At 37.5% G+C, this 24,085-nt stretch overlaps 1 protein-coding gene across 3 annotated transcripts in view; it reads right to left on the bottom strand.

Moving 5' to 3' along the window:
- Positions 1-24,085, bottom strand: part of LOC113684409 (kinase suppressor of Ras 1) — a 27,355-nt gene extending 3,270 nt beyond the window's left edge. The window contains exons 1-19 of one of the 3 annotated variants that reach the window (XM_027201778.2): positions 22,002-24,085; positions 18,152-18,337; positions 17,145-17,288; positions 14,838-14,982; positions 13,022-13,327; positions 11,505-11,672; positions 10,776-10,845; positions 9,861-9,947; positions 9,596-9,690; positions 8,253-8,570; positions 7,614-7,644; positions 7,405-7,495; positions 6,469-6,564; positions 4,929-4,961; positions 3,864-3,961; positions 2,107-2,280; positions 1,633-1,729; positions 781-1,052; positions 37-166 (exon numbers count right to left, since the gene is read on the bottom strand). In XM_027201778.2, coding sequence (XP_027057579.2) covers positions 37-166; positions 781-1,052; positions 1,633-1,729; positions 2,107-2,280; positions 3,864-3,961; positions 4,929-4,961; positions 6,469-6,564; positions 7,405-7,495; positions 7,614-7,644; positions 8,253-8,570; positions 9,596-9,690; positions 9,861-9,947; positions 10,776-10,845; positions 11,505-11,672; positions 13,022-13,327; positions 14,838-14,982; positions 17,145-17,288; positions 18,152-18,337; positions 22,002-22,151 — 2,691 coding nt within the window. In that variant the 5' untranslated portion in view covers positions 22,152-24,085. Of the gene's footprint in view, positions 1-36; positions 167-780; positions 1,053-1,632; positions 1,730-2,106; positions 2,281-3,863; positions 3,962-4,928; positions 4,962-6,468; positions 6,565-7,404; positions 7,496-7,613; positions 7,645-8,252; positions 8,571-9,595; positions 9,691-9,860; positions 9,948-10,775; positions 10,846-11,504; positions 11,673-13,021; positions 13,328-14,837; positions 14,983-17,144; positions 17,289-18,151; positions 18,338-18,663; positions 18,907-22,001 lie in introns of those variants that run through there. The other 2 variants (XM_089189330.1, XM_027201780.2) reach the window with 2 other exon arrangements.

Genomic DNA, 24,085 nt, shown 5'->3' with positions numbered 1-24,085 from the left:
AGCCATTCACCACGCAAATGTGGTAATTTTACATACCTTAACTTCTCTCGGAATATCTATATTTGCTAACGACTGTTTTACTCCTTTTCCCACTTGCCAGATTATGGATTCAGGTATATTTTTCTCAAATGGCCAGGAGCGAGAACACATCTCATACCACACAGTCCTACCAACAAAAACCAAACATCAGTTCCGTTTAACAGTTTCGAAACCGAATAGAAATATTTCCTGACCCAGATGCTAGAACAGCATCAAGTTTCTTGCCTTGCATTTCTGTAATGGTGAGAACATATACCTGGCGATCACATTTGAAAAATAAAACAGCAGCTTGGCGAACTCTGAGCGCCTCACACTTTCTCCTTGTCATTATTTCCTGCCTAGTGGAGGGTGGGGTAGGAGTTTAGAGGGATCACATGGTTTTCGGGGGAATAGAGGGCGTTTTAGTCGCCAACATAGTACCAGGGAGGGACTGTAGAAAAGTGATTGCCTAAGTACGAATATTACAGAGCCTCATGAGGGGGGGAAGGCAGACAAAACCCTCCTACTGCCGCCGCACCCCCCCCCCCCCCGCCCGCCCTGGCAAAAAAATAATGACCGGACCGGACCCTTTGCAGGTATTATGCATACATTTCCCGTTTCCAGCTTGGCTTTTGCACATATACTGGTCGGAAAGTCAACAAACTACATTAACGGCAGAAGAGGAAAAAAGGTAAGAAAGAAATAAGAGGAACACACCAGCGAAGTGTGCTTGTGAAGCACTGTTAACAGTTAATAACTTACCCGAAGGCGTACATGTCTGTTGCCATGGTGAACTGTGATGAGTCTGGCGCATCTTGTTGAGTGGTAAGCGAACGAAGGATTTCTGGAGCCAAATATGGAAGCCATCCTTGTGGAATCATCAAAAAACCTGGCCTGACAGATTTGGTTGTCAACCCAGCCACGCTAAACAACCCGAAATCTGTGATCACCACGCGATTGTATGACTCCAGAAATACATTCTTGGAACGAAGGTCAGTGTGAACAATACCTCGCGCGTGAAGATAACCCATACCCTGTTGGTAAATAATTAGTAGTATTATTACACATTCAACTCACTATCTCTTTTCTGATTGGCCGAAAATGTACGATGAATTTTCGAAATCAGCGCCTAGGACGTCATCTCGCTGCAGATTATACAATAATCATGTCAAGGACACTCAAGGTCACGGACATCATGTCATGTATGACCGCGATGCATGATTTCTGAGGATAATCATTTCAAGTTCGTGCGCTTTGTGTTGCTTGCTGATTTGTTAATTTTTTTACACGTTTACAGTCGACGTACAATATACAATAGCGTGTGAAGTTGACGCGTTAAAAGTTATATCTGCAATGAATATTGCATTTATCATGTCAAATTCAAAGTATGCCTAGTTTCCAAGCCCCTTGTCCATGTACGAGTTATCATACTTTTGCAAACTCAGACATGTCTTCTTTCGCAGATTGTTTAAAAGATGTCTAATAAAACAATTATTGAATTCAGTTTTCGCATGATATTATTATCAACCTCATGCAATCATAACTTAAGATTAACAGACAGCACGTCACACAAGGATTCAGTGTCTTATTCAATCTTTCTGCGTATTTCCTTACCTGAGAAATCTGAGTACAAATCTGTAAAATTTTATCCAGAGGAAAGCTGTCCTTTCGAACGTGTATATGTGTGTATAGGGAAAACCCACGACACATGCTGCAATCAGAAAACGAGACGCAATGTTTAATAACACAATGAAAAACAAAACAAAACAAAAAAGCCAACTAAAACAATAAAAATAATCGAGAGGAACAATCGCTGTAATACACAGCCTCTAGCTCCGCTGTAACTCGGCGGTTGTGTAGCCTAATTCATTCTTACGCAGTCAAAACAGTTTAAATCCATCAAAAGAAACAGAAGAACTGTGTCAAAGAGATCAAGTCACGATAAAAGCTTCCTCTTTCCGCCTCTCTGTCCACTGGTGAACAATGTGTCGGTAGAGTACTGCAGATAGCACTGAGTAACCTTCCGTAGCAAACTTTTACAAGGGAAATTATAGCTAGTTGCAATTGAAAATGTCACTCTCTGTCTACCTGGTTATGATAGCAAGTTTCGGAGGATCCATGCATGCGCCCATGAACAACACCACATTCTCATGACGAGTCTTTCTAAAAGTTCCAACTTGAAACTTAAAGGCATTGAGCTGCTCCTCTGTGGGATTCTCAATCTCGATCATCTTCACAGCCACTTCACCGTGCCAGTGACCCCTGAAGTAAAACAAAGGTAGTGAAAATCACACTACTGTTGTGGGATTTTGGAAAATATTGATCATACGGTCTAACCGTTCGAGTAAGAGAAGTCTTGAAAAGGACTGTAATCGATGACTGTGAACAACTTTTTCAGGCCTTATTTTCACCACTACTCAACTAGTATTCATAACTACGAGGATCGCTTTCATTCGTTTCTTCAACCGCAGTTCCCATATATATGATTTTCATATATTCACAGTCGTTTATTCACCACTTGGAGGGTTTATTTAGAACCAACATAATGACCACCTCCCAGTTGGCTTGTTAGCTCAGTTGGTAGAGCGCTCCATCGGTATCGCAGAGGTCATAGGTTCAAATCCCGTACGAGTCTGAATTTTTTCAGGCCTTATTTTCACTACTAGTTAAGCAGTATTCATAACTGCGAGGATCGCTTTCATTCGTGTGAAAACCTTTTCGACAACCTGCGCGGTTGTCATCATCAGATTCAAGTGAGGAGTTGTACGTTAGTCTTTTTATTTAAGTCAGGTTTATGAAAATTGATCTTATTGACTGTAAGACTGTGAAAATGTCCGGCAATAGCGTGGGACTACCGACAGGGATTATTCTCAATATTTGACCGAAACTACGAACTACTTTCCACAACTGGCGTTCGCTAAAAGGCTGCTTCTCTAACTTTGAGCAGTCTACTCTTAACAGAAGTCAACAAACTACTGGCGTCGTACAAACGACATTAACACAACCAACAAATCGAAGAAAACAACCTAACTTAACTGAGGGATCTAAACTAACTCACACTTTTTGAGTCTTACAGCGAGTAATTTCAAGGCCAAATTAACTAATCCTTTTCCACGATGGTGACTACCACTCAGGTTGTCGACGTGTTTGTTAATGCAACTGACAGAGTCCTTTCCATGATTTCTATTAACCGGACGACCAAAGACAAGTTTATTTAAGTAATAGACCGCACCTTCTAACGGTTTACCGGCGTCATAACCCACGTGAGATGTTTGACTTTTCGAGTCTTCTCCAAATTGAGATCTCAAGTAGTTTATTAGAAATAACCAATAGAAAGCGCGCTCTATTTCTTTGATAACATAAAGTTCAATTTTATTTGGGTTTACAGGTGCAATTAACGATAGATTTTTTACCAACTAAGGCTCTTGTAGGGTCTCAGTTTTTAGGGAGTTTAAGAAACGACGACTGCGACGCGGTGGACAACATCAGTTACGAAATGAACTTATATTTAACTTACGAATCTCGCGATACTCTAAAGTAATTTAGTTTGTTACCTACTGTCAAAACTATTTCGAAACCGAGTATGGAACACCGCGTTCAATTAGAAAATAGAAATTTACAAAATTAGTCGTCGCCGTTCACGTTCTCCAGACTATGCAAAGTTTGGTCATTTCACGTTGTTGTTTTGCAGGGAATGCAAGAAATGTACAAAGATTTATAACTCACGTGCTGAGCTATTGTTCTCCTCATTAAACCTTTTGTTTAGTAACGTTCCCATTGCCGTCGCCGTCGTTGTTTTTTTCAACTCCCTATTTTATAATCTTAGCCAAGGATCTCCGACTAACCTGTAAACTTTACCAAATCTACCACTGCCCAGTGGACTCCCGGAGATATTCAATTCTTCAAACGGTATCACCCACTCTGACATTAGGCTACCTCGTTGCTGCAATGAAAACAATCCAAGTTGAATGCTTTTATCATTCATTAAGTCATCTCAGACCTTGTGGATAGGCCAGTTCGCACAATAAATTCCTCGTGATCTCTCGGAAACTACTCGGAACCGATTCGAAACCAACATAACACTCCGTTTTCAAAGTCGGAAACGATACTAGGGGCCCACATCTGTTGGAGCCTTTCCCTCCTATAGGTGTACGGAACTTTTTCTTACAATATTTCCACATTACCCATATTGAGGTGATGCCAATATATAAATGTTTCAGCTTCGGGTGTTTTTCTTCATCTCGACTAATTTCCAAGGAAATCAGTAGTACATTGTAATGAGAACTGCTGACAGAGTTGGGGGAGGGGGGAGATGGGGTTTAAGCTGACATAATCTGAAAACTTTGAAAATTTTCAAAACTTCTTAAGTATAGAAACAATTCCAGCTTAATTTTAACTGCAGCAAAGTTTGGATCTCAGCAGGGCCCAGTTGTTCGAAGGTTGATCAGTGCAAACCCAGAGTTAAATTTTAATCTGGGTTCCTTTATTCCTTTATTCAAAAGCCTTTTTGGGATAGTTTCCCGTGTTCTTTTTAGAGCATCAAATAATCATATTCTAGACAAAAAAAATTCGACTGAATTTTCTTTTAAAGCTTTCAGATCTGAAATCAGATTTTACACTAATCTTGGATTATCTTAACCTAGCTTTGAACAACCTGTCCCTACAGATGTGTAATTCAACCACTCTCTTTCCACCACATCAGAGTGGATTTTAAGTCAATCTGTTTCTAATCTTACCCTCTAGAAATAATTTAAACTTAAAATAATAATGATAATAAAAATAACAATAATAATATTAATATTAACAATAATTAAAAGTACTTTTTGTTTGATTTATTTACTTTCTAAGTTTGAAAAAAGGGAGAAGTCAGATTTTTATGAATTTCAATTACTCAAGAATCATTTACTCACATGTAAGTCCAGGAGCATGTCCTTTTTATTAACCTTTCGTTAAAAACGCATATAAATTATCAGTCAGTGAAACTTGCAAGATCTTACATTTAGCTTCATTCTTTTAAAAGCTTCAGTGATGCACGTACATGCAAAGATTAACTCATGTCAGCTGATGTTGAATGTCAGTATCGCTATAGTTATTCAATCAGAAGAGGGTGACATGTAATTAATGGCTCATTATGGAGACGAATGTTATCTTTTCATGTGTATATACTATACAGTGTAATTATGATTATATGAATTTCACACGCCAAAAGGTCTAGATAACAGCAAAGATGTCTCGAATTTAAGAAAATATACGACATTTTTTAAAAACGTGATCGCTTGGTCAGTGATAGGACCTCTCTCACATTTTCAGACATTTACAAAATTCTCCCCAATGTCGCACTCTATGTTTTGATGAGTGTTTCAGCATCTTAGATCTCCCTTCCATAACTCTCCAACCTAAAGTCAAAAAAGCTATTCACTTCCAATGGGAGCAACCTACACTTAATCATCAACTTCATCGTGTTAATTTAAAACTTTCCTTGCAATTGCAGACATTGTTTTGTTTCTATTGTTTGTTTTGTCAGATGAGCATTTTGTTATACACTTGAGATTCAACTTTGTACTTTGTATAAACCAGAAACATTTTTTTTTTTAAAAATGTCGTATATTTTTCTAAATTGTACACGTAGTTTGATTGGTTCTTACTAATGATGTATAGGAGGAAAAACGCATAGTTGACGTCACCATTAAGCAAATTTTTACTTTTAAACATATAAAAGCAATATTTTCCATATTGCTATGAGTCTGTAGAGTTTGTCATTTAAGACGTCTAGATGTGGTAAGAACATCAGTGACACACTCAGCCGTGCCTTGTGTACCACTGGTTTGTTCTGACCACATTTTAACGTCATCTGTGATCTATCACTGAACAAACGCTCGGCAACATGGGATATATTTGTTAATTTGAACCCAGGAAGAACTGTTGATCGTGCAGTCTTATGATCTATTTTGACCCTGATGACGATCGTAACACTTGCTCTTGTAATGATTCTTTCAAGCTGTTGAAATATCGTTCCCTGTCACCAACAACGGCATTTTTTGAAAACACTCTCGGAACAACACAATCGCAAATTTTAAACCTAAACAGCGCAAGAAAGATATGACTGACAATTAAGTTATGTTTAGACTGATCGATTGAGATGTGCATTTAGATTGTTACATGAAAACGATTAAAAAAATGAGAAACAAATGCAATTTAGGTACATGCATTTATGTCAATTAATGTTGTTAACAATGTTGCACAGGCTGTACTTTTGAGAAGGAATAGCTAAGCACTTCCAAACAATCCTTCACAACACTTATGACGGCTTACAAATGCATTATGGTGAACGTTTTATTAATAATTCAGGTATAAGATTATTTCATTGTATCAGATATACCAGTTTTCGAGAGTCACAGAAAAATTTTCACACATGTCGAAACTTTTATGAGAAATTCAAATTAACATTACCACTCGGCTACGGTTCCAAGTCTTGCTCTCAGGGTCCACATCAGAGATCTGACTGTCCAACGAGTCAATGCCCGGGACATCCTCTCCAGACAAAGTCTGTAAAATAGTAACACACAGCATCGTTTTGGTTTGTTTGTGACAAAAAAAAAACAATATGCTGCACAATCTTTCTTTCAAATTTTCAAATTTTGTTGCGACATCCAAGGCTTGCATTTGATTGGCTATCTGTGAGTTTCTTTGATTATTGACCAATCAGAATGTCTGATTTGTTTCTTTCTTTGCGCTGAATTAACCCTCTTCTGCACTGAATTAACTCTCTTCTGCACTGAATTACCTGAAAACTGCATTTATCTTAACCAATCAGAACTGAGTAATTTTTCCATGTATATTATTAACGTCGTAAAATGTATATGTTAACGTGCATTAAAAGAAAAAGAGGAGGACATTCATTCAGGGGACAAGAAATTTTCCTACGTGAAGATCTTTGTCAGAGAATAAGAAAAGAAACCTTTCAGCATGTGACCACAAAATAGCCGCTTAAATTCTACTGCAACCACGGCGTTTGAATCTCTGACACAAGTTTTGAGGCGCTTTCGTCGGGAAATTCTCTTTGCCAAAAAAAACAAAACCAAAACAAAAAGCGAAAACCTCATTTGCAAACACTTTCATTGCATATCGACAAAGTTGATGAAAGTGAAGTCTCTCCTAGTTAATTCAGTGATCAAATGACGACCACGAAGTTCAAGAACCGTTCATCCGAAGAACTACTGAAGCGGTACCGTGCACTCTGGATATCATAATTAGGTTGAATATACAGTGTAGAAGTGTACATGTAAACGTAAAACTGCATATAAACTGTCATACGGCCCCATCACAAGTAACTCAAGACAGGCTTCTAAATACCTTCTTGTTAGAGTATTGTGATAAATAACTTACCGAGTCATTACTAGTTGTGGTGTTGTTGCTCTGCCGTGACTTAACACTTTCAGTCCTAACCAAGGTGCTCGTTGACTCAATCATCTCGTTACTGAAATAGTGCAAATCAATTTTTTCTTACTTGGAAAATTCAATTATTGAGGGAATTAAAAAAAACAATGAATCAAACAAACGAACCCCACAACAATGTAACACTAAATGCGCAGTACCTGTGCAAGGAAGCTGTCATTCTTGAAACATCTAAAAATTGAGAAAAAAAATCAATGTTACCACTACGTTGTTGCAAAAGTTTACCATAATCTGACTAAACGAAGGGCCAATAAGGTGTTGCACACTATCACATGAGTAAGTTGTTAAGAGAAAACTCAAACTAAAGACAATTTTATGGATTTCAAAACGAAAAAGTTTTTAGGTCTCGGACAATGCAGCTGCAATATACACCATACAGTGTCATTAACCATTACACAGCAAACAATTTCAGACTAGTCTTGATAGCAACCCAATGCTTGAGAAAAAGCTTTGTTCATTCTCTACATTAAGGCACTTCTCTGGGGTAAGGAAACACAAATTCACAAGAATTATATAAATTTAGAAACAATTTCAACCAAGTATCCTGTTTACAAAAAGACTTTTCCTCAGTCTTCAGTTTAATACACGTGCAATCTCGAACACCCTAGCTAGGAAATTGCACTGCTTTCTTTAAGCTTACAGTGCCTCTCTCCACTCAAGAGTTTAGACAATAAAGTACTGAGTGGGCAGCAACCTGCAGTGGGTTGTCATCGCATCAAAGCAGAGCTGCAATATTCCTGGATGCTTGTGATACCTGTGAGTATAATTGTTTTATTTACCAGTGAAAGAGAAGTGCGACTCTGGAAACTGGTCAAGTTCTTCTTGTGCAGACAGACTAACATTAGCTGATGCCGCCGGAAGAGGCGAAGAAGGTGGTGATGAGGTTGATGATGACGTGGAACAGGAGTCAACTCCTTTTGGTGTTTCGTTTGGAACAGGTGTCCAAGATTTCGGGTCTACTGTATGCAGATCACCATGGCTACGATTCTGGTTGAATCTCTGCTCGGGTAGATCTACTTGAAGGGCGATGCTCGATGGTTCAGAGTTTGTTCTCTTCACATGAGACCGCGTCATGGGTAAAGAACGGTAATTTAAAGCTGTTTGCACCAAAAAAATAATATCAATTTTGTTAGATTTCTATTTGACCAATACCATTCTAAATTAGGAAAGGGCTAAGAACAGACCAAGAAATGTGTTTTGTTTCTGGTGAAAAACTTCACCGTCCAAATACATGAACAGTCCCGATCCTCTGCAATGAAACAAACTGTATATTCTGGTCTCATAATTTACTTAAGGTGGTTTCTCAGTATTGCACTGTGCATCCTGTACTGCACATAAAAATCACGTAATCTGGGGAATGAGCGCGCGCGCATCCCGAGAACACGGTATTGTGTTTCAATAAATGGACCAAGCAAAGAGGTACGATGGTCTTTGGCTCGTGAACGAGCAAGTTGATCTACGTTTTTCATTGCATAATTTTGGTGTGCAAATTATCCCCTTCAAATTGGAGAAAGAAAATAAAATCATCGAAGGGAAAAAAGGATATCATTGGTTAAAAGCATTCACGAAGCCCGTCATTCGATGATGCAAATCGTAACCTTAAAAACAACGACTTAAGGAACGTTTTGAGTCCATGTCGTTTGAAATTGCGTAATTTTTCCACAAATTGTATAACAAATTGTTCCATACGCTAGAGAATTGCTGCCTATCAAGTTTTTTGTAATTGTTACCCTAAATACGAGCTTCCAGCTACCGCAAAATGTACCAGGAACCCATTAAATGACGCGCTGATTAACGCCAATAAAGGCATAACGGGGTAGGTTTGTCCAGTCATATCTCTTAAACTAGCACGGAGACCTATCTTTACTTATTGTATTTTTCGAAACAGTCAGTGGTAGGAAACATGTAAGAAAAGTTTAAAAAAATTGTTCGACAACTTCTTTTTTTGAGGAATCACCTTAACCGCGCTACGAAATTTTACATTCCATATTCAACAAAGTACCAAGCGGCTTCGAAAATACATTCAGCACCCAACTTACTTACAGCATATCTTATTTTCTTAATATTTCTTGCCATGAATAGAAAACAACATATAGGTCGTGGCCTGATAAGGAGAACTCACCTCGTCGCACTTGAGCAGTGAAAAAGTCACTACACCCTTTAGGAAGCCCACAGGAAGCAGTGGCCTTTTTTGCACATTTCTTGTGAAATTTGAGCCTTCAAAGTGAGAAAGAAGTAACAGCTTAACAAAGTGAACTATTTCACATTTTACTTTTGACTGGGATAATAATTATACACACAATTACTTGAATGGAAAATGATAAATTAACAAATAAATAAATTACTTAAAAAAGAAAACAAAAAGAAAAAACATTTTTCATACTCACTTGCAGTATTTGCATTTTACACCAACCAAAAGAAGTTTATGGCAGTGATCACAAGCCAGACTAACCATAAATGCCTTTTGTGAAAACCTGATCAGAAAGGAAGAAAATATGCTATAATCTGTCACACTGAGAACATTGGTGAAAATACATGTATCAGTTGTATCACATCCTGATATCAGTATGCATATTCTCCCTATTGCTCTATCTACATTTACAAAGGTGCGGACAAGGAGAATTTGTTTAACAATCCAGAGCTTCCTTAGTTAGCAATCATTAATTTTATTCTTTTAACCTTAATGCGTGATTCAGGGCTGATATTGTAAGGAGAAAATAAATGCTAGTCACTCTTTTAAGAGTCAAAAGGTTAACTGAAGGACTCATACCTTAGGCACTCAGTAGGAGACATGACTTTAACCTGTTGAGTATTGTTGGTTTACAGCTCTCAGTGCTTGCTTAAAATGTACTCTTTGCATATTCTGCTTTTAAGGACTAATTGAAAAGCATGCAAAAACCTTGTAAAAGAGGCATAGCATTTTTCATTTCCTTGTCAAATGCTTTCCAGATGCCTTTCAACTGGGTAAAAAAATTTTGAAGTGAAATACTTCCTGCACCTTTCAGAATTGCATGAAGAATATGTCTGGATTTTACCATCATGGCTGCCTGAGTGCATACAAATATGTATCTGGTTAATCCTCAACATTCTAACATCAGTATGCATATTCTCCATACTATTTTCTATACATTTCCTAAGGTGCTGACAAGGAGAATTTGTTTAATAATCAAGAGCTGTTTTAGATGGTAATCATTTTCTTTTAATCTCTTGACCCTAATCTTTGATTCAGGGCTGATATTGTAAGGAAAAGTGAGATGCTAGTCTCTCTTTGGGTTCAAAAGGATAATAGATATTTTGTTTACCTGTGACTGATTGTATGTCCCATCCCATAGTGAGTAATCCTTGATGGAGAATTATTTATTGCATGGGAACCTGGTGGATGATGAATATCACAGATTAACTAACACTGTGGTGACAACGTCAACATGAAGACACCTTGTTTATGGCCATAGATTGGCTAACAGGTTACACAGTTACATGTAGTACAAGACTGTATGTTTGGTGCATGAAGACTTTACACCCTAACATAAGAATGCATAATTATTTTCCATACTATTCTTTATGCATTTCCTAAGACTCTTACAATTTGTTTTTCTATTAGGGGAGGGGAGGGTGGAAGGGTACATATCCTCAGAAAGTGAGAGAAAATGAAGTTACTAAGATGTACATTCATTTGTAGCACAAATTTTCACTGTTGGAAAGTTTTAAAAGCAACTACAAAGGAAACAAGGAGTAAAATATCTTAAGAAGAGTAACAGTAAGTTTAAAGGAACTTAACTAAAGCAGCAGTTTGCTATCTCAAAATCAACAGTTAAAATTAGGAACTTTCAATGTATATGCCTAAGAATTATAGTTTCAGTGTAAGAGCCCGAGATTGAATTTGTTTGCCCAAGTCTTATGCTCAATAAGACTTTGGCATAGTGTAGAGGCTTTGCTATTGATAATCAAACAAGCATTCAAACAAAACCTCCCCACTAGTGAGTACAACTACATTTAAATATCACGATAATTACCAATGCTGATGAACTTACTTAGATTATGATCCGACTCAGAATCAGACTGGGAATGTAGTGAGATGTCTCCACTTCTACTTTTAGGAATATTAATTGTAAGAGGAGTGACAGGTTCCAGCTTTCCTCCTCGTTTTTTACCACAATTCAAATATGGATTCTCATTATTGTTCACAAATATTCTGTTCCCTGTGAAATAAAATTACATAAAATTACCATTAAGAGGGAAGTATTATTTCAGTCCTAAAAGTCTACCATGTATTAGAGACTAGAAGAAACAGTGGTGGGGATAACTTGTCTCTAGCAAAGTGAAAGGCTATTAAAAATTGATTGCCAATGAGGGAATCATTAGGAAACTACAGAGCCTTGTGGAGGGATCAAGTAAATTTTGTCCTCATACAACCAAAATCGTCTTGGACCCCCCCCCCCCACCCCTCACTCTGCCCCCTCCCCCTTCTGACAACAAAAAATGACAAGCCCCTAAGTAAAATTATTCTAGACAGTGATACATGTGATTATGCATTGTGCACTCTCTCCACTTTTTTTTAAGGTCCTGACAAGCATTTTAAACAAATGGGAATCCCCCTAAACTGAAATATTGCTATTTTATGCTTGGTGGATTTCAGGTCAAGTTAGCTAAAGCTCTCCGAAGAACTGACAGTAACTAAGGTTATTTAGGGATATGAATAATAAGCCAGCTTAACATCAAGGTAAAAGCCTAGTTCTTCCCTAGTTTAACTTTCTCTGATTATTGTAACTAGCCATTCATCTTCAAAATTTGAAGATGGTTAACCCTTTACACCTCAACATCAGTATGCATATTCTCCATACTTTTCTCTGTACCTTTCCTAAGGTGCTGACAAGGAGAATTTGTTTAACAATCATGGGCTTATCTGAAAGGTGGTCATTTCCTTTATTCTTGCGACCTTAATGTTTGATTTAGGGGTGATGTTGTAAGGAGAACTTAGACATTGGTCACTCTGGGGGTCAAAAAGGGTTAATTATGAAAACCAGACTGCCAAGAAGTTTAGAACTAAATAATTAGTGACCAAGAAGGAATTTCTTCTTACAATATCAATACAATATCGAGCAGGCAAGTGATGAGAATAAAGAAAAATATCAGTTAGAGGCTTAATAGTTGATCCAATACCAAATTCTCAAAACTAATATCACAAGAACTGTATGGCAGACAGTAAGGAGAATTACTAACGAGATCTTGGGAGTTAAAGGGTTAAGGGATCGTATGACTCCAACTTGGATTCCTAACTCAGTCACTTTTGAAAACCAGCCATTAAGACCTTAAATTCCATCATCATCCCAACCATGATCTCATCAGCAATTCTCCTTACTGACTGCCATTTAATTCTTATGATGTAACATTTGAGAATTTGGTATTGGATCGACTTGCATTTCTCTAATTTATATTTTTAGTCGTTCTCATCACTTGTCTGTTTTGATACTGTATTGATATTGTAAGGAGAAATTCTGTCTTGGTCACTCATGGGAGTTAAAAGGTTGCTTCTTTTAATTATCCTTACCTAAATTTGCATCATCAGATACACTTCTCTTGATCATACTGAAATAAGCTGGTTGTGAATTACCGATGTGCTTAGGACTCAGAGTACTATCAGTATCACTTGCAGATAGTGTTGACAGTCGGGAACCTTCAGTGTCAGCATCTGAGCTTGGTGATGACAGGGGTACATCACTGTCCAAAGTGACAGAGGAACGTGACGAACGCTCAGAGGGGCTGATAGAGAGGCTCTTTTCCCTTGTCTTTCCTGTATCCCAGGAATCCCAATATATATCTGAAGTGCTGTCTTTGTGACCCTGTTTCTGTCGCTCTAAAGTGGGACAAAAACAAAATTTTACATGATTTTAGGTCCCTTATAGCACAGGACTGCTGCATGATATAATTATGTGCAAGCAACCTCTGAGTTCAAATATTATATAACAGGGTAATTTAACTGATGTTTTGAGCATTAGCCCTTTGTCAGAGTGATTGGAGGAATTGTGGGTTGTGTGTGGGTTTACATACAGAAAATGGTGCAACACTATCAGTGGGAATATGGTGACAAGAAAACAAGAATAAATTAGTTGAGTGAAAAGTGCTTGTTTGACTCACAGAAGATTGTTTAAACCAGGTAATGAGGATACCCAGACTTACAGTACCACTCAGTCATGACTCAAAACCTAATCCTCAATCCTCAAAACTAGTGAGAAACTATTGAGAAAAATCAAGGATTGACATGTTCAAAGAACTTTTCGAGGATCTCCATTGCAGTTCTGAGGACATGATTCCATTCCTGCTTGCAAAACAACATCTTATGACAAAACACTTGACATGTGGCTTTGTAACACAGAAGCTACTTGCATGTATGCAACAAGACTCAAGCTCACAACAAGCCACTTTCTAGCTTTCCTGATATGAAAAACGGAATTTGATCAAATGATCAAACCTCACTCGACTCTTGATCCTCGAAGTTTTTGAGAATTGAGTATCAAAGATCAAGTTTCAAGAGACTTTCAACTTTCTTTTGAGTAGTACTGTATCAGGTCGCAGTTGTTACCTTGATCTTATGCCAAATTCTCAACTAATTTGCATGGAAACATGTTGCAGCTGGAAAGGAGAATCAACAATCAGATCTTGGGAATTAAGGGATAACCTACAGATAAGAAAATTTTTAGGAATCAAGACAATTCAGAAAATTGAGGAAAATGTTCAGAGCTTGTCTTTGAATCCAGAAATTTTGAAATTCCAGATATTTTGTTCCATTTACAATTGATTTTCTGGCAGTGCAAATTGGCTCAAATGGCAGTAAGTAATAAAGTGTTATTAATTGTAGCTTTTCCTCAAACAAATTAGACACATCCCTTGAACAAGGGAAGGGGAAGAGGTGAGTTTGATGATCAATTATTTCTTTTCATTAATCAGAACAAAAGTTCTGAAATAATGTTTCTTAATGGTCATTATCAACATATGGACACAATCCTCCCAAGGAATCTGATGACCTCTTAACTCTTTCACTCCCAAGATCTGATTGTTAATTCTCCCCTCTAACTGCTACACACCTCCTTTTAAATTAGTTATGAGAACCTAGTGCTAGATCTAGGTAGCAGCTTCTGCCTGACAAGTTTGAAGATTCACATTACCTGTTTGCTGATTAATGTATGGAGGAGAAGTTTCATGTTAATAACTTCTGAGAGTTAAAGGGTTAACTTTGAATTCTAGGTTCTGAGATTTGCTCTATGAGGGTGGCAAAAATCTCAAGAAGTCAAACTGGAACTTCAGTTTTCTTGAATGGAAAATTCAGCATTTCTTCAACTACTTGGGTTGAAGTACATGACTGTTACCTGTATATGCCTGAAGATGTTTTAGAGCTGCAATTAACCTTCTACTTTCTTCTTGTCCTTCAGCATAATTCTCCAGCATTGCTTTTACTTTCTCATCAGACAAAGACAAAAGACCTTCCACTGTGCTGCACTTCTCCTCTAAATTCTGTCAATTTGAAAGAAAATACAACCTCTTATTCCCTGAGTTTGAGGTTCATGTCGTAAGTTATAGACCAAGCTTTATCCACTCGGATTTATAGCCCCGGCACAAAGCACATGGGCCATACGTCTACTACAGGCAGACCTCACTATGTGTTTGAGGTTAACAATTGTTGACATGATACAAAAAAAATCTAGGAGGGTTATGAGTAAAGCTCTGAAAATTGCATATTTAAATTAAACCTCTGTCTGAATATCTTAATAAAGTTAAATAAAGTGTTAATCAACTCATTTATGGTTTTTTGTCACCTTCGTGGGCTGTTTGAAGCATCTTTCTATAAATTACTTTTTGCTGGAGGCAGTTAAGAAAGGAAAGGAGACAAGGCTAGCCACTTTTGGCTGCCAGCTGTGACCTCCTCCACTTCAAATTGGAATTAATGCCAAACTAGTGAAAATCTCTCCTAACTGGCTTGTTGATGGATGAGATGTTGCTCTATCTCTTTTCCAAATTTGAGCTTCATTGCTCCACATTTTCCGAGAAAATTGATGCTGAAATGAAGAATATAGCTTTCTAAATACAGTTGATGCCAAACTCAGCCATCAAAGGAATTCCAAGTATACAGACCGTTTCAAATTTACCAATCAGTGCTTGGTTTAGTTTTTGAACTGTGGTGGGTTGCTATAAAAAGTTGCTGCATTGTATTGTTGAAACAGCCTGCATGACACAGACATAATTTAAATAAGCCATTTTCAGAGCTTTATTCACTACCCTCATAGATTGTGTTCACCTCATGATAACAACTATTAACCACAAACACATAGTATAGTCTGCTTGTGCATCTACAAGGAAAAACCCTAATCCCACAACTTACAGTACAGACTGAGAAAATGAAACAAGTAAGATATTTGGTAATTTAGTGTTAACAACTGAGTTGAAAACATAAACTGGCCATTGTAAAGAGCAAAAAACCTGACATTTCAAGTGTTAGCCCTTTGTCAGAGTGATAGATATTTATCATACAATATATCCCTGGATTTAAATCGAAGGAGAAGATTTCAGTTCATACAAATTTTTGAATTTAGCAAGCTATACAGAGTAATTTAGCCCACTAAATCAACTAATCACTACACACATACTACATGTAACAGAAACACTACAATAAAGGTAAAAATATTAATGCAATTTAAGTGTACTATAAGAACGTAAGGAAGAGGCCAACTCTTGACTGTTCTGGACGAGTTTAATGCATGGCGTTTCAGCCATTTGGCCTTTTTCAGTAATTAAAAACTAAAACACTATTTACAATGATTGCGACTTATATATAAAATAGAAATTTTAAGATTGAGGTTACGTAATACAACAAAGGTCTAAATTGTAAACTGAGAAGGGTTAAAGGAGTTAAAGGCAAATAAAGAACTATAGGTAACATGTGAATACAAATAAGGTGAATATAAGTAAGTGACAAAAAAAAAATTTATATATATATATATATATATATGTATATTTCTTTCAAATGATGTTTTCATGCTAAATTTGTAAATTTCCATTTTTATAAATTTCCATTTTCTTTCATTTTAGTTACTGTAAGAAATTAGTTAATACAAGGCAAAGGTTTTGAGAAATAGTTTGATAAAAAGAGGACTCTTTTCCCATTTTGACATTGCCTTATCTAAACGCATCTTGCATTTTCCCATCTTTTATGTTAATATGAAGCTGTGTAAACATGGAAAAAGTCCTTATAATCAGATTCTGTGATCAACACTCCTATATAATCATAGGGCAAAGAGGTACATCTTCTCAAGATGCTATTTTTTCCCAACACACCTACAAAATAGCACAGGACACTGGTGCTTACAAAATGTAAACACACAATCCAGCCAACATAGATAAATATTTAAAACTCTTGGCCTTGTTCTAAAATAAGATACCTTTCCTTTTGCAAATGTATGTTATGATAACACTAACTTCCATGTTACATTCTTAAAAATATTTTTGGCCACAAACACAAAATTTAAAGCAATTCCTTACAATTTCAATATTATCTTTCACAGAATCAGATGGCAAAAAAAAGTTCAAGTAGGGGTGGGGTGATACAAACATTGTGCACACAATGACAGTGAGGCTTTTGATTTTACATGTGAGGGAATGACAAGACAAAACAAATATACCTTAATTGCTTCTTCGTTGATTCCTACCACCTGCAGCCATTGTTCTAGTTTAGGATAATAACGGAGTTTTTCACAGTCATTCCAATCTTCAGTGCACTTCTGCTTTGCAACTAACTGCCTCGAAAACAGTTTAACAAGCTTTCCCTTAAAAAAAATGAATAAAATTTAAAAATGTAACGGTGGTAACATATAGTGAAAATAGCATTAAAAAGCCTTTTATCGCTGATACAGGTGTTAAATTTAAATTCTTCGCTCATTCAATTGATTTCCACGGGAATTATTATAATATGTTCAATCTAAGATTATGAATTTTCATGATCCAATTTAAAGCCAGTTCTCTACAGACATAGTTACGAAAAAAAATTTTTCCGGTGACAGAATAGTTGTTTTTACAGAAACGGTTGCCGCAAGAAAAACTTAATTTAATCTTGCAGCCAATATCTTCAAATCTTTAAAGTAGTTAATGGAACTTGTGTCTCCGAAGACATGATCGAGGCGCGAACGAGTATTTAATACTAATGCACGGATCACTTATAATCCAGCGCGACAAGAAAAGGGTCATTTCTGTGTTTAATATGCTGCGTAGGCGATTGTCAAACGTTTGCTCAGGCAACCGCGAATGAGTGCCCAAGATTTCGTGTCAAGATTCGCTATAACGTAAACATCAATAAAAACAGCTACTCTTAAAGTCACGTAGGAAACAGAATCAAACAGCAAACATGTCGAAGATCTGAACACCGGTACGTCAAGAACGATAAACACTTTTACAGTCTTACATAATAGCATACACTTGAAAGTTAAAGTATAAATTAATTCTTGAGAAACTAGTTTTTCGGTTTTACGTAGGCGGAATGTCTGGCATCAATATAATATAGATCTTGAGCTTAAAACGTTCGACGCACGCCAATTTTGTTATTCTCAATCTGGCGATCGACTGCCGTAAAATGAACCTCTTCCAAAAGATCTCCAAACACCCTGAACATAATCGTAAAAGTTAATAAGTTTACCTCTAACGTGCGAATTTCCTGCTGGATCAAGTCGCTGTTGGTGGAAAACTGTGTTCGAAGACTGTTTAAGCTGGAGGCGTTTATGTCAATCATACCCTGCACAAGTTGGATCTGCTCGAGTACCTTCGAGACCGTCAGTCCGTTGGTGGACATTTTGACTGTTTTCAGTCTTTTGATTGCCCGCAGCTTATGTTTGCAGATAGGAGAGAAATAGATCACAAAATTTTAGTGAGTAGTGCTGTCGTACAGCCTGATAGAGAATCATTTTCGTCCCGGGAATACTAGTTCCTTTCCTCCATGATTTCATCGATAAAACTTTTCGAATACGACCTAACGAGACACTGGGCTCAAGGCACGTGATGCAGAAAAAGCCAGGGGGAGGGGAGGGAGAGTGCATTTATGACAAGGTCAAGGCAAATTGAAAGGGTGACAGTATTTTCGTCTACGCGACGCTTAGTAAGTTCCTTTCTTGAATACTGAGAAAAAAGTTTCTCCATAGGAGCTCTCCCTACCTCCTTTTAAAATGATCCCCTCAGGTTAAGAAGAAAGCGCGTTATAATTCCTTAGCAGCGTCATAAATTTACTCGAAGTTAGGTTTGTGACCTTTTTCCTTCATCATCAAAATAACTTTGGCACGATCCGGAAACTTGAGCTCATTAAGCCTTGAAAAGTGGATGTCACGCGGTAAAAGCAGCTTTTTCATCCGTCATTTCTAAAAATATACCTAGGACAGGTTTCACTGCCACCGGTGAGAATAAATGTAGACATATATTTCAGTCGGGAAGCGGGGAGAGGGGGTAGCTTAACTCGTAGGTCACTCACTGATAAGCTTGTTCATACTGTCAGATTGTTTGAATACAGGATTTAACCTCGCACCCGTCTACAGCTTCCCCTGCCTGTCTGTGAAACTACTCGTTCTGTATGGGACTTCTGGCTTAATAAAACTCGTAGGCTGAGCCCCACAGGGCACTCTAGATCTTATTTCAACCCTCCCCCCCCCCCCCTTCACCCTAATTTACTCTAGCGCTCTACCTCAGGTCAAGTAAATCGAACCCAGGTAGAGCAGTCTTGATAAAGTGAAAAGAACCCCAATCCCCCAATTTGTTGTATTCAAGGGTCAGGGGGAGGGAACCATCGTCGGGTCCCCCCCCCCCCTATAGAATTATTGCAACGGATATCGGAAGTATATTTAGCCTTATAATCCTAAATTTAAATAGTTATATTTAGACTTTCAAACAATAAAATAACAATAGATGATGTCATTCACAGCAATTTCGAATTCCCGACCTAACCTGTCCAATGATAAGCAAATTCAATACGGTTCAAACCGTTTACGTAAGCTGATGCAATTTTTGAGCATATACTTCCGTTGTTTTCAGTCTGGGGTTCTTGATTCCGTTGTTATTAATAGAGGCTTCGATAAGCCTCAAACTCCAAATAAAATAATTTTCTAACCCCTGAAATTGCTGATTTACTGATTTGCAGATCTTTTCACAACTGTAGTTGATCGAGGAAATGGTTGCAGCGATTACACTGCAACCGACTGGTATTTTCGAGCATAGCTTTTGTATCGATTCGATCGTGACACAGCTGTATATTCAACGTTTGGTCTCATAATGGCCAAATCAACTTTCACCTGAGCTTTTCAACTCGCTCAGAGCAGTGTTAAACAAAATAAAGGTGCTCTTGCACATCTTAAACGCAGCTAAGGAAGTTGAAAAGTGTCTCCTACTTTTTCAGCGCCTTCTATTAGAGTTTTTCCTTTCCTATGCTTTCATCTATAATCACAACTAAAAAGTATATGAATCGTTCAAATATCATTTCCGACGCAGTGAGTTACCATAGTGACACTTCAGCCGCTTAAAACACCTTTAATTGTAGCATAATGTGCGTTTAACGTCTGAACGGATTCAGAGTCGCTCGCTGATTTTCATGTATTTATTTATTTAATTTTACTTCAAATCAACGGGGATGTGTAGATCAATATGGCATCTTAACCTCAAGAAGTTCTACAGAATTTTTTAATGACCACAAGCGCGTTGACTATGGGAGAAAACTGATCACAATATTAGTTAGTCAATTAAAAAATACATTTTAACAAAAGAAGATCGCAGTGGTATTAAAAAACAATGGTAATGAAATAATGAAAACGCTTGTGATCGTCTGAAGACTCTTTGCCGCGCAATCATGATCGGTCCGTCTGAGCCTCGGCGCTAATATCAGCTTCTAATTTGAAACGGCTCCAATATATACCGAAAATCTCTACGCAGGTGCTACCACAAACACAATACGTAAAATGATGAATAGAAAGTATTCGCTTGTTTGGGCATGTTAAACAACGGAAATATTGTGGATTTTCCAAAAAAAGGCTGGCTAGAGGCCAGCTTTATTTAGTTTCGATCGTCGAAGTAAATTGTCCGAAATGCCCTATATTTTTTTTTCTCCAACGATTGAAGTAAAGTTTGTTTTACTGTGGGTGAATCGTGACCATTGAGAATTCAACTGACTTACTATGCTAGCGACCAAAGAACCTAAATTTATAGGAAACCTAACATCGCCCTGAGGTAACAGATTAAAAAGACGCGAATGAAATGATCGATGGGTTTTGGGAAGTTTGAAAACCACAACTTCATTGTCAGGACCGCATAAGTAAGCAGAGGGCACATCATTAGAATATCAACAAAGAATATCAATAAATTACAAGGCAGAACCGAGCAGTTTTATTATCAAAAATTTCAGAGCTGATTCCTTTGTCGATTGATCTCAGTGTTTGAACACGAAGTTTCAAATTGTGCACTAGCATCGATTCAACGACTTGAAAAATATTTTTAGCACTGAATCCAATTTTTTGGCAATAGAATCGTTTGGATGTAAATGCGCACGCCATGTTCAAAGACGAGTTCACGGCCACCTGTTCTATTCAAAGACTTCCGTCTGAGTTCAGTTTGATGCGTTCAAACCGCTGGAGATATACATCATCATAAAGTGAAATGCATAATAGTTTAAAGTTTTCTCTGTGTGTGGTCATTTACCGAGTTCATATTACTCAATTTTCATCGAAAAATTTCAAACATCAGACTCACTGGTAGTGCACTTTCCTGCTTATCATAAATTGCAACAAAAAATAGTTTTCTTCCAAGGGAAAGACTCACGGCAATGAATAATTTCATCTATCTGGTTATAAATTTGGCCCGAAGTTAATGTTTTTCCATTTTGGTGGTGATCAATATGGAACAATTTTGTAATATCTACAATATGATGACGTTCTAATTTTTTTTTCGCATTCAGTTTGTGGTTTTTATTTCTGAGTATGACATAGGTAAATTCAACGCCCACTTCATCAGGCTTGTTCTTTTCCTGATGTTGTATATTACAGCGCATAGATACGCACAAGAAAATTCAATAAACGATTCATCACCAGCGTGCGAATATCTGCTTGCACTCCACTATAAAGATGATAAAAATCTTGACTTTTCACAGGGAAGCGAGTTTTCTTAATCGCGTTTGATAAGACCAACCATAATCCGTTCAAATTAACCAGCCGACAGACGCAAAACCAATTCAGAGTAATAGATATCATGCTTGAAAAATGCATATCATATTTTAAGATTTTGGAAACTGAAATTATAACAGAATGGCAACAAGACAAATAACTTACAAGATTAAAAGCCCCTCGTCTGAAATCCGATTTTCATAACTTTTCGTGTGGTTTAGTTTTTACCAAGCAAACCATCATAAAAGCCATCGCGTTTAAATTCGACTTTCAGCGGAGTATTCTACATATGACAATCATATACTTGAACTGCAATATCAGTGACTCTTTAGCAGAAAAAGAAAATAACATATTTACCTCAGAGTTTGCCGGATATGATGCTCGTCGTTTCGAACCATCAAGGCCATCCAGGATGCTGTCTACACTTCGATTTAACCCATGTGAACTGAGACGATACCTCCTTTGGCGACCAGGGACAAGTTTATGGATCAGATGTAACGCCTCCATGACAAATAAAGGCGCTATTGGAAGTCTAAATTCCCCGTATTTTTTCTTGAAATCCCTGGTTCACTTTGACTAATGTGCAGTCCACGAGCCGGTTTGCTTGCATGATTGCTGCGAAACTTTGTCGAAGATGATATGTAATCGGCCACCACTAATTAGCGAGTCGATTTAAAACCACCGTAATCAATGAGAAAACTTCTGCCAATAACCGACTTTCCGCGCTACGAATTGTCTTAGCTTGTGCAGTCGCTTTTATCACCTCGGATTTACCTCTGAAACGACCTGAAGAATTGACAGATAAAATAACCTAGCGAAAAGCGTCGAAAATCTGAATTGGTTGCTGTAGCTCGTAGCAACCATCGAACTGAAAATGGCGTTTATCAGCCCATCAAAGATCGTCTTGTAAGCTTCAAAACTTCAATAATATCAACGAAATTTGCAAATCACACCGGTGCTGCCGGAAGATATTTCGATAACAACGGAACGAAACTCGCAGGTGCCCGGGAGTATATTGAATGACACTGCGATGGTTGTGCCACAGCCCGCTCTCAATGGATCACTGCAGTGACTTTGAAGGATAATCGGCTGTTGCGTTATTTCAAGCCTCGAGGAAATATCCGTGCGCTTTTTTTTTTTTTTTGTTTTCGTTTAGCAGACTGATAATATACATATAAGGGCCTTCCGAGAGATGTCTCTAATAATGGTTTAATTTATGCAAATATTAATGACCCTATCCCCGAGAACCAATTAATCATTAGATTATTTTCACACCAGTTACTAATTAGGTAAATTTCACTGCGGAACTGCTATTGGTCGTGTTAGGATTTCATATATTTCTTTTTCACAGATGTTTCTCTCGTGACGTCTTTTGACAGATGTTGCGTGCATAGGTGACGTCATAGACCACATGGAAAGGGGTCGCTTAAAATTCTAGGCGAACTTTTGCGTTATCCACAGGAAAGGAAACTAAGATAATATTTTTATTGTAAGTCCTGAACACTTAATTTGATGGAGCAGATTTTTACGAACATTGTAGCAGAGATTTCGAGAACGAAACGACAATGTAGAGTTGACAAAGAGGAGGATTGAAAATACATTTGGAGGAAGATTAACTACAGAATTTCCTGATCCATATAATGCTCTTGACTGGACTGCACGTGTTGGGGAAGCCTGGGAAATAGTATTTTATCCTAAGGTGCAAAGTACACACAAGAAGCTAAAAAAAACCAAATTAGATTCTGGAAAATGACATTTTAATTCCCCTCTGATATTAAATCAGCCGATTTTTAAGATTGATTTCCAATTTTTCAGGATTTATCCCATGGACGGAGGTAAATATATCTATAGATAACCCTACAACTCACTAACCCTCAGAATACCCGACAGAAAGAGCGCATGTGTATGTGTGTTTCTTTCTTTTATCGCATTCCACAACCACAGGGATGCGAACGAACTAAATTTAGGTATTGATTCGTATTTCATGTTACGAGTCTTCATTTATTAGGCAATAAAAATAGAATGCTACTGCTGAAACGGATAGCCACGTCGTGATCGATGATTGGGGTAGGGCGAGTTGGGATGGGGGGAAGTAAGATGGAGAAATGCAGACAGAGAGATGGGTACTGTGGGTGAGGTATGGTTGGATTAGGTGGGTTAAAATGGGGCCGGGTTTTGTGTGCTAAGACTGTTAGGGTGGGTAGTATTGGTTAAATTTAGTTTAGAGCTGAGTAAGATATGATGAGATGCTGATCGAGGAAGAATGTGTGTGATAAAATGAGGTAAGGAAAGATCAAATGAACTGAGATGGGTGGAAGAGAATTGTAGAAAACTGACCAGATGTCTTGTGACTTTTTGTTTTGCTTTGATCAATCAACATTTACTTAACAACGTTCACACACGCACACCCAATCGCTTGCCGCACTCATATTATGAAATCG

Source organism: Pocillopora damicornis, chromosome 12, assembly GCF_964200805.1.
Source record: "Pocillopora damicornis chromosome 12, jaPocDami1.2, whole genome shotgun sequence".
Classification (NCBI taxonomy): domain Eukaryota; kingdom Metazoa; phylum Cnidaria; class Anthozoa; order Scleractinia; family Pocilloporidae; genus Pocillopora; species Pocillopora damicornis.
This window is presented reverse-complemented; position numbering and strand designations above follow the sequence as displayed.